This window comes from Bombus vancouverensis, chromosome 3 (assembly GCF_051014615.1).
Source record: "Bombus vancouverensis nearcticus chromosome 3, iyBomVanc1_principal, whole genome shotgun sequence".
NCBI classification, from domain to species: domain Eukaryota; kingdom Metazoa; phylum Arthropoda; class Insecta; order Hymenoptera; family Apidae; genus Bombus; species Bombus vancouverensis.
This window is the reverse complement of record NC_134913.1, coordinates 7,311,027-7,328,666: the sequence shown is the minus strand read 5'-3', so window position 1 is coordinate 7,328,666 and position 17,640 is coordinate 7,311,027. Positions and strand designations below refer to the sequence as shown.

The 17,640-nt window shown below is 31.7% G+C and overlaps 2 protein-coding genes across 10 annotated transcripts; one reads left to right on the top strand and one right to left on the bottom strand.

Annotated features, from left to right (window-relative positions):
- Positions 1–2,111: 2,111 nt before the first annotated feature.
- Positions 2,112–15,436, bottom strand: E(bx) (nucleosome-remodeling factor subunit NURF301 E(bx)). Of its 8 annotated transcripts, XM_033349175.2 has the most exons (26): positions 15,160–15,436; positions 12,089–13,152; positions 11,435–11,717; positions 11,130–11,338; positions 10,669–11,034; positions 9,408–10,607; positions 9,138–9,328; positions 7,926–9,044; positions 7,535–7,844; positions 7,338–7,473; positions 6,708–6,985; positions 6,457–6,597; positions 6,251–6,355; positions 5,974–6,152; positions 5,620–5,868; positions 5,332–5,548; positions 4,899–5,240; positions 4,654–4,833; positions 4,341–4,571; positions 3,919–4,228; positions 3,626–3,827; positions 3,268–3,530; positions 3,030–3,197; positions 2,748–2,943; positions 2,577–2,661; positions 2,112–2,461 (listed from the first exon to the last, which is right to left on the bottom strand). In XM_033349175.2, the coding sequence occupies exons 2-26, from the start codon at positions 13,137–13,139 to the stop codon at positions 2,259–2,261; spliced, it is 8,214 nt and encodes a 2,737-aa protein (XP_033205066.1). In that variant the 5' UTR covers positions 13,140–13,152; positions 15,160–15,436; the 3' UTR covers positions 2,112–2,258. The 8 variants fall into 8 exon arrangements, with proteins under 8 accessions (XP_033205066.1, XP_076484167.1, XP_076484165.1 ...); XM_076628052.1 differs by lacking the exon at positions 12,089–13,152 and having other exon boundaries at positions 15,160–15,433; XM_076628050.1 differs by lacking the exon at positions 15,160–15,436 and having other exon boundaries at positions 3,919–4,183; positions 12,089–13,973.
- LOC117165806 (putative aminoacyl tRNA synthase complex-interacting multifunctional protein 2) lies at positions 14,733–16,878 on the top strand. Of its 2 annotated transcripts, none has more exons than XM_033349194.2 (4): positions 14,733–15,065; positions 15,974–16,132; positions 16,213–16,423; positions 16,496–16,878. In XM_033349194.2, the coding sequence occupies exons 1-4, from the start codon at positions 14,901–14,903 to the stop codon at positions 16,852–16,854; spliced, it is 894 nt and encodes a 297-aa protein (XP_033205085.2). In that variant the 5' UTR covers positions 14,733–14,900; the 3' UTR covers positions 16,855–16,878. The 2 variants fall into 2 exon arrangements, with proteins under 2 accessions (XP_033205085.2, XP_033205084.2); XM_033349193.2 differs by having other exon boundaries at positions 14,734–15,083.
- Positions 16,879–17,640: the final 762 nt, after the last annotated feature.

Genomic DNA, 17,640 nt, shown 5'->3' with positions numbered 1-17,640 from the left:
AGATACACTAGATCTCAAAGAGTAAATCCATTGAGGCATACTTTACAAAATAAAATTTTTTTAAAATTTTTGGTTAACTCTGCGATATATAGATCAAACAAACTTAGAGATATAGAACTTTTTAAAGATAGAATACGACAAAGAATTAAAATAAAAATGTATAACACTCCAGTATATCTAAGTTATAAATATACCGACACACTTTGAGAAGATGATTTTTGAAGTATATTATAATAAAGATAAAAGAAGAGCCTCAATAAATTAATGAGACGCATATGACACGATCACTTGGAACGAGTCTACAATAAAGCTAATATGGTGTATATAAATCTGGGCAAAGTAACGAACTGTATGTATTCTGTAACTATAATCGAAAGTCGAAGGTAAAAAACAGATCAGTGCCAGGTTTTGTGAACATTGAATTAAAAATACTGTACAAGCATCATCCTGGCAAAAATGTACAACCTGCTTTGAGCGATCTGTTTTTTTCTCACTTAAACAAATGATTGACAATCGTTAAGACGCATCTTGAATTCGTGACATACACGTTAATGTACATACATGAAACCACAGTTCTTAATATCAGAGAACAGATTTCCTTGTGGAAATACTACTTAGACCTTCACAGAATATTAAGTTGGCAACTAAGTGATTGCGGATTTTATCATTAGGTGGTATTGACAAAATCCGCTATCACTTAGTTGCCAACTCAATAAGTCTATGTAGTTTAATTTTATAAAAGTTCTTGAGTTCTCCAACATTTAAGAGTTACATATTTACTATATACTTTCACTCTTGCATTTTATTAGTGAAACATTAGAAACAGTATTTCCTTGCTGCTTTTTATATGAATATGTATGTATATATGTATGTATGTATATATATACGTATATATTTTTCTCGATCATTAGACGTTTATGAAATAATATTGCGTCTTCATATCCTGTAAGAATACAGAAACTAAATATACTCGTACATATGCTACACGGTATAGTTTCATAATTTTCACAAATGGTAGTTTAATAGCTAAAATATAAACAATATTTTCATTGAATTCAATTTCTTGCATTTAATGTCCTCGTCATATGAGGACGAATTTATGGTCACTTCTACTTGGATATATACAAAGCAAACATCTGCTTGCTCCTTATCAACTAACATCATATATGTTACTTATAAACAATTTTATAGAAAATTTATATGATAAAACAACATAATAATAATTACTTATGAGCACAATAAACAAATTTGTACAATTTATTATGCGCTTGCTAAATAATCCTTACATCTATGATGTGAGAAAACTGGTTTCATTTTTTATTAAATGAAACATAATGACAGTGATTGGACCAATTTCTTTCTCTTCATTGAATGATAGTGAACTCTCTAATGGTTTTCGACTTTTTCCGTAGTTTTTATAATTTTTCAAAATACATTGCATTGGATTATTAAAAACATACCATTCTAAACGCTCAGTGGCACTGATTTGATATATTTATAATTATTCTTAACATGCATTATTACACGTATTTGATAGATGTACATAAACAGTGATGCCTGTGAGGAACATATGAATTTTGAACCGCAAGTTATGATGATCTTTTATAAAAAGCTTTTCCGTCTTTTTCATATACAAAATATAATAAATAAACATGTATTGCACATTTTATTCAATATAAATTATTTTTCATTTTACAGTACATTAATTGAATTCTCATTTTATGAATTTGAACTTACACCTTCTTGGTATTTTTATATTAAATATTTACTGCTTCTTTTTGTTAAGAAGATGTACACAGACATAATATATTTAAGAAACTAATATTTTATTGTCTAAATAATTGTATAAATAAAGAATAAAAGTATTATTATGAATAATATATTTGTATCATCCAAAAATATTAAACGTAATTTATAATAAATTCTTACAATAAATGATGCTTTTGAAGTAATGAGAAAAGCATCATTGTACTTAAAGAAGACTTTGTGTTTTAGGACTAAAATGTTATAAGTTCTGGTTCAAAATTCATTGTACGACACAATGCAAATAAAAGTTTGCGAAGGCAAATTAAATGTTCACACAATTCTAATAAATAGTGAACTTATACAGACTACTGCTAATATACTTATGGCTATTTTGAATGTCTCTTTTCTACTGGCACAGATCATTTCTGTTGTTATACGAATTAAACCGTTGATACTTAACACTTCCACTCGTTTATAGTTACAGTTTTCCCGTTTATCCTTTATTTGATTGCTTACTTTCCTTCAGAGAACTTCTCTCTTAAACTTTTGATCTTATGAACAAAATAAGTTTCTAAGGATTCTGCACACTTAAAAAAAGGTGATTCTTTCGGATTATAATAACGACAATTGTCAAATATTTTCGTCATATCTCCGATAAATTCACTTAATTTCTTGTAAGATCTGTCATTTATCCTCAATTCTATCGTTTGCAGATCTGCAAATATAATTAGCAGAAATATACTGGTAAAGAAAATTGTATTTCCTCCCTTGAATTTTAAATTCATCAAAGATTAAACAATATCGTTATATGGAATTTAAATAACACTTACCCATCGGCTCCTTTATAACTTTATAATAGTCTGGTGCTTCATTTGGATCTACTGGTTCCATAAATGGCCAAGCACTTTTATGTGCCTAAATATCAAAATTTTTGGTGTCAATAATTATAAAAAATATTATTTTAACAAATAACTTTTTTTTATTATTTACAACTACCTTACCTGTATTTGCTTAATTAATTTTTTTAGGAGATCAAGGTCTTTTGCATTAAGATTTTTCATGTTAGCAAAGTTAACGGAAGAATTTCGTTGACAATTTGGACAAACGTATTCATCGATATTGTCTGCTTCCGATTGTAGAATACCGACACATCGACCATGGAACCAATCTTGACACTTATCGCAGCAAATATAAAATCTGCAGAAACAAGAACGTTAAAATATGTGGTAATAGATCTAGAATAAGCCAATGTAATCTACAAATAAATTGGCACCATCACGTACTGAGATTCGTCATAAGGCTGTTTACACAAACAATATAACTCCTGTGTATCTCTTGCATGTCTACATTCTGTACAAACAAACTCAGAAAGTGTCTTACACATTTCTTCTGTAATTCCAACGCAATCTCCGTGGAACCAATTGTTACAAAGATCACATCCAACATAAAACCTAATTCAATACCATAATTCACCATCATTAAATAAATATTACGAGTAAAGAATCTTTTTATAGTACTTACTTTGTTTCATCGTATGGCGTTCTACATAAACAATATAACTTCTCTTTCTTGATTCTATTCGTAGCGGCAGCGGTTGAAGCGCCCGGTGGTGTAGTATTGCTTCCTTGGGCTTTATACTTCTTTGGCCTTCCACCTCTATTAGGCGGACTAACTTGTTGAGACATTTGAGCATTTGCTTTACGTTTCGCACTTCCTACTTTTACCTCATCTTGTTTGTGTCTTTCCGCCTTGGTTCTCGAAGCTAATTCCGCTGATAAATCTTTCTATAATTTCAACAAAGAATAATATAAATAAATTTATATGAATGTGTACATATTATAACAAATAACATATGCTACATATATTTAATATATAATACCTGAATATCTATCTGTAATTCTTTTTCAAGCAGTGCTCTCTTCTTTAGAATATCCTTTTTAAGTAATTCTTTATGTCTAAATAACAAAACTTGCATTCGTGAGTGAACCTGTTGCTTTCTTCGTTGCTCTTGACTGTCTTTTAGCTTTGCTGCTCTTTTTTGTGGGCTAGACTCATTCTCTATTGGTTCAATCTTTTGTACTCTAAAAAGTAAATGGTATTATTAAAGAAAAGTGATTTTGTATAACAAAAAGTCTTTATTTTTTATATCTATTCTTAGATTTAGAAATTTACTTTGGAGTTTCACGACTTTCTTGTTTTAATGCGGGCTTCTTTCTAGGTGTTTCTGCCCAATCTGTATCTTTATCATTTGTTATTGATTGTACATTCGTAGATGATGTCGTTGTTGGAATGTTAGAAGGTGCTGGTCTTTTACGAGATGGAACACGTGGAGTCGTAATTGTAGGCGTGGTATGAGTTTGATTATTGCTTGCTGAATTTTCAACACCTCCTTTCATCTGCTTCTCTTGGTATCGTTGTAGTTGTAGCAGCTTTTCTTCTATTTCAGGATTAAGGTTTTCTTGTTTCAATGCATTCTTGATGGCTGAAGATTTTTATAATAATAATTAGAATATTTGAAATAAAAATAGAAACAATTAAATATTTCTAATCCCACTGAAATCAAACAGTAAAGATAATATTAATTAATAACTAACTTTGTTGTATGTAATCAGGCGTTAAAATAAATTTGTTAGCCGAGGAATCGTTTCCTTCTTTTAAAGATTGCAAAGGTTGCTGACCATTAGCTACATTTGTTTTTTGCGATTCCTCTTCTGTAGTCACACTAGGTTGAGCAACTTGTTGAACAACTACTTTCGGTTTTTCGGGAGAACTTGAAGTTGCTGTCGATGGAAGCTCTGGAATGCTTTCAGTTCCCGTTTGAGGTTCTATGGAAATTAAAATAATATTAATACCATTACAAATTTAATTTAATCAATGCAAAAGATATCAAATCATATAGATACAAACCAGTTGCTGCTGGTGGCGAAACAACCGGTTGTTGTGCAGTTTGTGGTTTTGTTGCTGGTGTAGCAGGTGTATTTGCTGTTGTAGAACTTTGAATCGATTGTTGACTACTAGGTGCAGGTTGAACAGCTAAATAAATTTTAGTAGGTCCCAAAACTCCTTGTTTTCCTGTTGCAGCTTGGGCTATAAAGTATGTATAGTATAAATATGCTAATAACATTAAATACATATATGACATGTATACGAACCTTTAAGTAGTTGTTGTTTGACCTGTTGCTGCACCATTACAAGTTGTTGTGGAGTAAAATCTGCGCCTTGCAAACCTTGTAAAACTATACGAGGACCTTGAGTAGTTTGTATAACTTGAGCAGTAACGCATTTAATGACAGTTCCAGGTGGTTGACCCGCTAATAAAGATGCTTCTACACTTCCAGGTGCTGGAGCATTAGAAGTTTGATTTGCTGTAGTTGTAGTAGTGGTCGATGTCTCATTCGTTGATGTAGTACTACCAGTGCTATTATTTGTTGCATCAGTTGACTGTGCTCCTGTTGTTGCTGTAGTTGTTGATTGAGTAGATTGTAGTACAGGAACTAAAACATTCAAAAAGTTCATTTTATTTAAATAGTTTTACCTTTAATTTTTTGGTCAAAACATTCATTAAGATATAAAATGTGAATATACCTTGTTTAGTTGGTGTTACGGTATTTTTTACAATAATACCACTGTTTGTCGAATTTAAATGTACAATTTGATTGCCTGTCGGAGTGCTACGAATGACCACTTGATGACCACCGATTGTCGTTAACTGAGCTTTACCCGTTGCAAGCTGTTGAGCTAAATTAGCATTAGTAACCACTATTTGATTTCCACTAATAACTTGTCCACCAGAAGATATGACCTATGTTATTAATTAATATATTACTATTACGTGCATATATTTTTCTAAGATTGAATGTAACTGTAACATACTTGTGCACTTTGTACAATTTGTCCAGTATTGGCCACTACAATAGCATTTTTGGTTGGTTGTGTAGGAGTAGTGGCAATAGTTACAGTGGTTGCTGATGAACGTTGAATTCCTTGCTGAGATGGAGCTTGCGACTGCTGAACACCTTGTACTTGTGACGTTGTATTTGTTGTTGTTTTGGATGGACTAGTCTTAGTTGTACAATTAGCTGTCGTAGCCACTTTAGCTGTAGTTGTTGTAGCTGTTTTTGTCTTGAAAAAGGAATTTTATAAATTAATAAACCATTTCTATTTGGAATATTTTATCTCACGATATTTTACACACAACACACACACACACCAAGTTAATAATTTTACCTGTATAGTTGTTCCACCAGTTTGTGCAAGAGTAGTAATTGCTTGACTATTGTTTAATACATGAAGTTTTCCATCCGGCATTTGAACTAATTGTTGGCCAGGCATCAAACCTCGAACTTGAAGCTTTCCATCTGGGCCTCTTATAATCTGTACCCTTTGCTGAACTTGTTGTATAGAACCTATTTTATGAATATAAATTTAATTAGAAAAAGAAAAAAATAGATTGTAATCTAATTGTTGTTACTTGAATAAAAAATAATCAATGTTATAAATGTACCTGCTTGACCGGAAACTTTAATTAGGGACTGTTGATTTCCAGCTTGCTGTGTTTTCGGTAAAATGCTTGTAGGTCCAGAAACAACTTTTGTTGTTCCAAGAGATGCTATTTTAAAGAAAATATTAGATATATACATAAATATCAAATACACGTTACATTTATGTATATATTTGACTTAATATTTATATATTTAATTTGGTATTTACATTTCGCCATATAAATACGCTTTGTACTAATAAAAGGCTTATTCTGTGCAGGTGTTGTCAAGAGGGAAGTTAGTTGTGATTTTGTCCCACTGTTTGGATTTGCTGGTATTGCAACTTTGGAAACCAATTTAACTGTGCCATCTGTGATAAAAAATTAATATTTTTTTTACTATGTAATAATTACATGATATATCATATAATCAATTATAATTTATTTCGGAATAGATTTGATTAATATATCTAAATCTTACCATGAGTGGAGTTAGCTGTAACTTTTACAACTTGCGTAGGTGAACCAGAATTGGCTGGGCTTTTTAGAGTTTCTAATGCTCTCTTTTGTTGATGAGCAGCTCTTTGCATGCGCAATTGCTGTTCCATCTTTTCTTTAATCTCTTCAGGTGTTGCTTTACCGCTAACAAGTTGATCGTTCATACCAGAATTTGCGCCTGCATTTCGGTTAGAACCAACCGCGGATTGTGGTTGTCCCGATCGACTCCTAGTAATAATCTGGGCATTAGCCTTCTCTAACCTGGATAAGACACACACCAAGTGGAGGGTTAGTATTGAATGGTGTTAAGTGAGGATAGGTCAGAACTGAGTGATATCATAAGGTAAAAGCAATAGGAATTTAACGCAATCATTAATATCCTAATTCTAATAAAATTGTAGGGAAATACAGATATTTTAACAAATTGTAAAAAATGTACTTGTATGAAATTTTCTTGAAATGAAATGTTTAAATGACAAAAGTCCAGAAGTTATAGTATAGATAGGAAATAGTATAGTACAGATAGTTATAGTATAGTATAGATAGGAAAAGAAAAAAGAAGTTATAGATCAGAATACATAGAATAAATCATAATTTTTTTTGCTAAACATACCTATCACCATATTGTTTAATTTCCCATAGCTCCAATTTGTCCTCATCAACCCACTCTTCTGTAACTTGTGGTTCGGTGCTTTGTGGCGATTCTGGTCGTTTCCTTTTTCGCAGACCACTTCTTATAGATGTAACTTCTATAAAATATAATCACACATCATATCACTTATTTTTCAAAATTTATTTATTAATACAAACCTCTGACTTGTTTTGGAAGTTCCAAAGGTATAACAACTTTCCTACGTAAGTACTGCGTCTTATCTAAAAATTGGCCAACATGACGGTGTTTAAGAATTTCTAATGACATAATTTCCGTATCAGTTGTAATTTGATGTTTGCCATCTGTAGATAATGGTTTTGCAGCCATATCATCCCAACGAAGACATGCCCATAATATTCTTAATTGAAGAGCTGCAGCAGCCAGTGATTTTATGCCAACTGTTCTGTATAACCAACAAGTCTTAAATAATGGCCTAGGGCAGGGATATGGCCATACTGACATATTTGCCTATAATAAAGAAATTAAAATTAATTCATTATATTGTATTATATTTTATTGTTTTTAATACAAATTTTATTAATGAAATACCTTGGCCATATGATGAAAACCTTGAACTTGTATTCGTCCACCAACTCTAGCCAATTTACGCAATTCATGTTGTGGAAGTAGTAATATACTACGATGTTTATTTTTTGTACAAAATGTGGAACATAAAGGGTATTTAACAGGAGTGCGCTTCTTTTTTCTATCAGCCAAAGAGATTGCAACTTTCTTCAGATAAACTTTTCCTTCGGTTGAAGTAGTAGAGTACACTCTTTCTGTACCATCAGCATTTAATTCCTTAGCCATTGTACTTCTTTGCACTGTTCTTCCTCTTCGATTAACAATCATTGTCTTTTGCCCTGCACTTGTTTTAACTTCGGATGAAAATGTAACTGAATTTTGAGAACTTGTACTTTCCTGCATACTCTGTATAACGCCATCAACTGATTTTATAGTCTGTTGTGTTGTAGTTATTGTCGTAGTAGTAACTATATTATTAGTTGTAGTGGTCACTACATGTTCTGAACTGACATCTTTACCATTAGATTCAATTTTTATTTTTTTGATAGGAGGCGAAGCAACATCTTTTACTACATTTGTAGCTGGTGTTTCTTCCGTACAATGAGTTGCAGATGCTACCGCGGATTCTAAATCTTTCCTGATTGCATCTCTAGCTTCATCATTTCCGTCTGTCTTTGAATTTGTTTGTGGTTGTGCTATAGTTGCTCCAATTGATAAATTCGATGTCGATTGATTATTATTTAAAGCATTAGCTTTCCTTAGCAATGCTATCAGATCGAGTTTTAGTCTTGCTTTTTGAAGACATATAGGAGAATAACAGGTAGATGTTAAACTTTGTGTTGTAGTTGTAATCTTTCCTGGCGGTGCAGTCATATTACAATATCGTGAATAACAACTAGTATTTTTACTAAATCTCATTATATTGGCATATTGGGCTTTAACGTGTTGAATACGCTTTCCTATTACAGTCAGCATTTCTCTGGTCGATGTAGGCATAGTTTTAGGCTGCTTTCCAGTAAGAATATTCTGTAAAGAATTATCAGCTCCATCTGTATCACTTTCTTCGTTATTTTCTATGTCAATTTCGGAATCTCCATCTGCTTTAAGATTTGTCGATTGATTTAACAACTCCTTTGATTTCTCCTAAAATTAATGCGTATTTCAAAGAATACATAAATAATATGCTAATATATACTACTTATATTCTACTTTATTTTACCGATAATATTTACTTACAGTCTGTATTAATCTTCTTTCTTCTAAAAGTTTTAAATGTGTTCTACGTGCCAAGAAATCGTCGACCCTAGTCTTTTTAGCAATTTTTGGGTAATGAAGCCTCCCGTTAGTTGTTAGTGCCTTAATAATATCGATTTCTTCAAATTCTTTGATAGGTGTATAAACTTTCTCGATTTTCATACCAGCTAAAACTATGGGTAGAAAAAAATTAATACCATAAGCTTGAAGTATATACTTAAAAATAGTTGAATATTTTTTTACCACACTCACATGATAAATTCATTTTTGTTTCCTGTTTAATCTGTTGCGGTTCTGTCTTTGCCACTGTTTTTTCTTCGGTTTTTGTATCTGTTTCCATTTTATTTTGTTTATCTTCAATTGGTTCTTTTTTTATGTTGTCTTCTTTGCACTCTTTTTTTATAGATGTGTCAATTGATGTATCCTTTGATGATTCTTCCTCTTTAATCTCTTCTTTTATTTTAATATTCATATCATTTTCTTCTTTTTTAGAAGAGCAATATTCTTTCATCAAAAAATCATATGTAGGAGGATCTAAAGCTAATATTTTTAATCCTTCTTGATCTTTAATTTGTACCATAATTTTCTGTGGGCCTATTCGAAGACCCAATTTTGAGATGTCAGAACATCTGTAACGGCGACTAGCAGATACCCATAGCCATCCGCCTTGTCCGTGTACTCGATATTCTTCTCCTTTTTGTTTCCATACTTGATGTTTCAAACCCAAAGTATATTTGACAAAATTAAACAGACGATTACGTTCTTCTTCATCCTCTCTTTCCTTCTTATCTTTCTTATCCTGGCGCTTCTTCTCTTCTCGTTCAAGGGCTGTTACTCTTTGTAATTTCACGTGTCCAAGTTGATCATGCCATACACTAGCAAACACTACTGATTTAATGCATGCTTGTAAAACAATAAGAGCACGCGCAAAATCTCTGGGATTAACGCAAGCACCCACCGCCGTAGTCCAAGGTTTACGCAAAAGAGGCCAATTAGTATGCATAAATGATGATTGAATGCTACTTTCAAGTTGAAGAATTGTCTGACGAAGTGTGCTTACTAAGAGAGCTCGTGTTCCTGTCAAACTCCCAACCCATTTGAATTCTGAGGCCTGTGTAAGCGAAAATTTGTGTGACAAATGCCTCTTTTTATCGCGTTCTTCGTTACGTTGGGCCTTATTCAGAGAAATAGGATTGGTACTGTATTGATTCACGTATGATTTAAAGTTGTTATCCATCCCTAATTTAAAGAGATGTGTACCAGAAGCTATTTGATGAGCTTTCTGTCTTGTTAATCTAGTACCATCTCCCTCCTCTTTCAAACTTTTATCTAGTTTTTCTAACTCTTCCTTTGACAACTGTCCACTACTACGTTTCTTTAAATCATCCATATTAAATGTCCTAGGTTGTAAAGATCCTGTTTTTGACCTTGTTACAATAGTATGTTTTTTTCCTATAAAAAAAATGTAAATTATTCTATCTAACTGAATCAATTTTATAACTGCACAACTTACCATCTTTACCAATTTTTGAAATACCCTCTTCTCCTTCTAATACTTCTTCATCAATTTCTTCAGAGGATGACGATGATATACTGGCTTTAACATCCTTATTTACTCCATCTGTTAAATTGGTATCTACACCATCTGTTTCTACATTTTCCGTACCTAGTTTTTGAGTATTTTCTTTTGCATTTGATTCTTCGGACGATTTTGTTTCCTGCTGTTCAGTGACAGCTGCCAATTGTTCTTCTAGAGAATCTGTACCTTCATGAATTCTGCGTACCATTTCTTCAGCTTCTTGCCTTTGTTTTTCTTTTTTCTCCTCTTCTTCTTTTTCTTGTTTCTCTTGGCGTTCTTTTTGTAATTTTTGTATAAGACCTGCAATGCATATTTGATGAAAGTATTAAATACTATTCCTTTAAATTAGAAATAAAGTTTAAAAAATGCAAAATTTTAGAAATGCAACCACTCACTGTTTTCTACTTCTAGGTATGATTTTTTGTTACCCTTGTACTGATTAGTGATCTGTTCTGTAAGTTCCATTTGTCTTACGATTTCATCTTTGTAATCTGATAATTCTCTATAAAGTGCAACTTCCATTTCATTACGGTCTAAACAAAGCATTAATTCTTCTAGCTGTAAAGGTGCGCTATAATACCAAACTTCTGCATCTTCACTTTCACTACAATAACCAATTTTATTAATACAATCAACATTTCTTTAATATATAATGCAATATATCGTATAGAAAATTCTTATTTTTGTACAATACACTTACACAAAAATTCTTCTTGCAAGAAACCAATATTTTCTGCCATGTCTATCAAATCCTAGATGTTCTTGACGACATAGTGAACCATTTTTCTCAACATCAGGTATACAATCAGCAACTCCTGTAACTTTGTGAGCTTTGCATGTGCTACATTGCCAATCTTCAGTAGGAACATCAACCAATGGAGGTTCAACACATTCTAAGTGGAACACTGCTGGACAAGTTTCACAACATAATAAATCTCCCAGACGATGACATACTCTACAGTGATCATCATAGTGCATATTTCCTATAAAATGATAGTATTTATGATACATACTGTCATTATAATATATTATAAGGAATATTTTGTAATTGATGAAAAATTATTAATAAATTAATAAAGGTATTAATAAATTAAAAAGTCGATTAAAATAATTTTTAATATACATATTGACATTAAGGAAATATTAATTATTAATTAATATACAAATTGATACATATAATGTTCAATCACTGAAAAATGTTTTAGCATTCATATTTGCAAAGGAACAAAGACTTCAGCATGGACATACAAAATTTTCCTGCTGATTAAATAATAATTTATATATTTCTAAATATGAACATTTATGAACCGTTATGTAAAAAAATATACATAAGAAATAAAACAACATGAAATACCATTTAGTGTACCTTCATGCAGCAGGTCTTCTCTTACTGGATTTGTAATTAAAAATTGATCTGTCAAAAATTGTAGCACCTTGATTCTATCTTCAACAGAAGTAAAAGGATATTCGCACGTTGATAAAATATGTAAAATATTTTGATCAAAAGACTTGTCACTTTCTACGTAAGAACGTAATGCTTCTGACCAAGTCATAGAATCCACAAAGTATAAGCTAACATTCACAGAGTCTTTTTGATCTAGAGGACCAAAGTGTGTTTGCTGAGAATCTTCTTCTCTAAGAAGCGCTTTGATGAGCATAATATGTATCTCAGCCAATAGATTAGTTTGATCTTCGCACATAAGTGCAGCACAGAAATCTTCAAACCTAAAGGCTGAAAGACGTACCAAAGTACGAAAGTGTCTCAATACTTCATAAATAGATAAACATGGCATAACAAGTTCTCTAGGGACTAATAGATCATCAGATGATTTAGGTAAATTTAACGGCGGCAGTTCCCTATTTTGAAGCCACAATGGTTCTGGACTTGGTGGCCTTTGCTGACTAAGCAGTGTTTTACGGGGTGTGCCACTAGTAGTACTATAACTGGAGAGGGAAAAGTCACTGTCACTGGAGGGATCAGGTTCTTCTATACTTTCAGATGAATCTGCATCGCTTTGCAGAAGATCCTCTTCAACTTCACTTTTTTCACTGGACTCGTCTCCAAAGTCTGACCCATAATGATATTCAGAATCGTGATAATCAACGTTTGGGTTGTAACCTCGGCGTTGATATGCACCAGAACTTGAGTGACCACCTTTTCGTGAATGTCTATCTCTGGGACCTCGAGATTTTCGAGTTCGCGTACTTCGTCTGCTTTCCTCGCTTTCAACTGGCGATGATGGTCTTGAAGGTGTCGGTGTACTTGGTTGTGAGTTTGGTGTTTCCGAACCCTTGTTTTGCAAATATTTTGGCTTCTTCATAAGATGGTATTGAAATTTTTTGGGCCTTTCCATGACCACCGATTTCGGAGGTCGGCCCCTTCTCTTCGACCCTCTCCCCGTCATTGTTTGTCACACACTGTCAACGAAATGGCACTTACTTAACACGTGGTTTATGGAAACGCGTGCTTGTAAACAAATACAAATGACATCGTAGGAATGAAATGGAACTCATGTTTGTACTCTGATCTTTGCGCCATTTTTCGGCTATGGTCACGTGACCAAACACAATTCTTTCATGATCAAACGTTTCGATATGATCTTGCGTGGCTTCTATTTTTCTGTCGACGAACGACAATCACTTTCCCGTAATTATAACAACTTGTATTACTACTAGTAACGACCAAAATAAGTACAGAATTATTCACTGACGCGAATGTAAGGGGAATTTACAATATCTAATCTTTTAAGAGAGCGCTGCTGCAATTGGTTCATCAAATAGCCGCCATGTCTGGCCTCGAACGCATCTACTCCAAAAGTAGAGAAAAATCTTTGATAAAATTTTCCTTTCTCCTATCTAGAACAATCTGTTGCTCAACACATTCCCCTCGACTGAGTTCTGACAAGATTCATGCAATGCAGAAACTAACTGATTGCTTTTTAATTTCTCACGAAACGTACAGAAGATCCAATCGCTTTCACCGTAACTACACAAGAGCCTGTCAGATCAACAATAGGTGGCGACATGCGCGGTTGGAAGAACGCGATTCTAACCACACTTCCGATAAATATGCTTTCTTCACATTATTTGTTTCCTCGATTTTTCACAAGTATCCCTATTTTAGTCCACTACACTTATTATTTCTAACAAATTATGCAATTAATTCGCATACACGATCGAACGAATTCGCTGTTACCCGCAAGAGAGAAATCTAACCTTAGTTATAGAGAAGCTTCGATAGAGGACACCACTATAATTCCAAATTGTGTGTCGTTTTGTCGGTACACATTCTTTTTAGCTCATAGTATCATATTAATTAAAAATTAATATTATTAATATCAAAGAAAAAATTTTTCCTATATTTATCATGTAATTTAGTTAATAACAATTTCAACTAATTTAAGGAAAACCGGCGATGAACGCGACATCTTCCTAATTGAAGCTAAAATTCTGTCAAGTTTAAACTAATGTTGCACAACTTTTTTCTTTCAATACAAACTTAGTTATTAATTATTGTTAAAAAACAGTTGCTTCCTAAATGCCATAAAAGAAAATACTTTGTATTAAAAATAAAAATTTTCTACAAATGTTATTCTTTTTAGTACATTTAATAATCACATAAAAGTTGATAGAAGTTGCCAATCAGATACATAGATAGTAGTATATTATGATTAAATGTATGTTTATTAAATACTTGTTTAAGTAATAAAATAGTAAAACTAGAATTTACAAGAATAATTTATCAACGATAAATCACCGAATTAACTTCATATATATTATAATAATGTATTTCCAAAATTGATTCCTAGATGAACGAGAAAATAATGTAGCTTTAATTAGCCACTTAAGTAATGACAAACAAAAAAGAAACAATTTTTGGAAGCATAACACGTAGGATAGTACACAGATATATATTAGTAAGAACGACATAAGATTCCCATATGATGTAATTTTGACAAAAATTATGGCGCCATCTTTGAAACGGATGTCAGTGGTTGGAAAGCATTAGCACCAGTATGAAAGCACGAAGGAGGGAGAGGGGATTAAAGAAAAATGGCCGTCAAGCGAAAATCGAGAAATACGAAAAACGAACGAGAGTGTAACGATCAAATGTGAATACGAGTCGGCGGTTTTTTTTACGAATTAATCACGGGATAACGAACGAAATGCAAAACGATATGAGAATGTATACGTTAAAGCCGATTGTTTCCTTGCCGCAAATGTTGCATCACAGGAAAACGATGTACGAAATGCGAAATATTCATGAAGAACAATCAACAGACGACCATATGGAAGCCGAGAACAAGATCGTGCCTGATATCACTGAGCAGGTTATCAGCTTTTTAAAGGTTTTCATCATTTCTGTTATCTTGCCGACGTGAACGAGAATGTTGCTAGTTTAACTGGAATGAACGGTTTACTCACGCGTTTATTAAGCATGGTAGCTACGAGTGTTTCTTCTGTCTCAAGCTTGTTGTGCATGACTCCTCCCAAAATTTCCACAAGCACTAATCACGATCGACCGGGAATATGGTTCTACAGACTTGATCGATGCTTGCCCCTCCAATTTTTCAACTAACAGGACCTTACGCGGCTACGGCAGATGAAAAATTCAGTTCGTTTGAAGGATAAGCGGGAATGCGCTGATAATTAGTATAGAAGGGCAAGCTTACTAAATTAGAACTGCACTGAAAGCTACAAAGTACAGTTGTATAACCAAACACATGTAAAACCTAACCCAGTAAAAAGATGTATGTACTTTGTAGATATTTACTAGCATTAATCAACAATGTTAGTGATCACCTATCAAATCTATTCTCCATAACCCTATGTTTTTAGGCATTTTTTTTCTGAAGTGGAAATAGTAAATATATGAATTTTGAATGTTGCTAGTATTTTTTAACTTGAAACAGAGTTTGGAGTATATTTTGTGAGAAACTGTATTGTCATAACCATTATATTGAATTGTGAGATTTAGATTGTGATCGATTAGTAATTATAATGATGATGTTATGTGTGAAAACTGCTTTGACAATGTTTGGAAAATAGAAAAATTTTCTTTTAATCATGATGTTTAAATTATAATTGATAGATTCCATACAGTAATTGTGAAATAATTTTAGCTTTATTTTAGAACTATCTAGTTAATTTATTCCTCTTATTAAGGTTTATATTATGGTAATCACTAATTCTTTTATGGATAATATTAAATGTACCTTAAAGTAAGATTTTATTTCAGAGTCCACTACCAGAATATAATGCATTAGAAGCACGGCAAGAAAAGATACTGGCACAACTTGCAGAACTTAAAAAGCAAGTTTCAACACTTTCTGGGTTTTTAAAACAAACGAAACAAACTACAGTAGTTGATAAAATTTCTACAGTTAATAAGAGCCAGGTAATATCAATGTAAGATAATATTTTTAATCTTTTAAGTAAGAAGTTCACATGAGAATTTATTAGCATTGACTTTTATAGGAGCCAATTAATGTGAATCTTATCATTAATGTGAGTCCTAAAAGACAACCTTATTTTATATCAGCATTGCAAAAGTTGTGGAAAGATACTGATATTAAAGTACAAACTTATGTTCATTCAAGTATTAATAAAGAAGTGTCTGTTAATTATGAATCAACTACAAGTTCTTCCAAAAATAATATTATTAATTTATCATTGATCTGGAAAAATGGTAAAATAAATCATATTTATGGAAATAGTTAAATAGTAAAAGATATACACTTACCAAAAGCTTTATTTTCAGTTAATGATCTGGAACTTATATCTGGTCTATATAGTTACTACATAACTGGCGAAACAAATTTTTTAAGATATTTAAGTAGATTAATAAATTCGCATAATTATGAAAATTCTGATTGTACAGAAAAGATAAACACTACTGACTTGATATTAGATTTGTGTCATTCTTTATATTTTGAAGAATCAGCAAAGAAAAAGCAAGAAATATTATCTTTAATAGCAGATAAATTAAACTGGCCAGATAAAAAGGACTTTGATATAGCAGATGTTGCTGTATGGTGTACAATTAAACAATTTTTTCCCAAAAAATATCCGCCAAAACTTAACAAATGGTATGAAGCTTGTGAAAAACATTTTGTATAAATAAAAATCTCTTATTAAAACATATTTATTATTTATTTGTATAAACACACAGTTTCAATTGTTTTAAAAATATTCCAAAACTTAGTAAGAACATCATTGACCAAAATTATAAAAAAAATAGAGTGCATAAAATTATATAAATTTTATTAAAATATTAACACATACTTAGAATATGTTGTACAAGTAATGTATAATCTGAGACGCAATTTGTTTGAATTTGTCATTAATATATAGAAATGCGGATAAAAACAATTTTATCCTCGAATTAATTATTATTGGCAGTGTGTAGATACAATCATCTTCATTTGTACGAAGATTAAGTTTTTATGACACGATGACAATAATTGATAATTGATGTTAACAAATAGGGAAATTAATGCTATATAGTATAAAAATCAGAAAGCAAGTTTTCTAATATAATATTAAGAATAAAGAATGTATCATTTTTAAAAGTAAATATTTATCAAACAATTTGCTATCTAGTTCATGATATATATTAATTACAATTTTTGATTTGTAATTGATATTATGATTGTGTTGAATGAAAAATTAATCAAATTAAAAGTTCGAGTATAATTTTATCAACCTTGTTTCACTAACCAACTACAATTAATAATTACTCTATTAAATATAATAGAATTATAGCTGCCATCATTGAACTGTTCAATTATTTTCATTGTCTTATATTTTCAATAATACATATATTCCTAGATTTTAGCGTATATTATCGAAGAATATTTCAAAATTTCTTTTACATTTTCTACGATTTCTTAACATTTTGTTTGT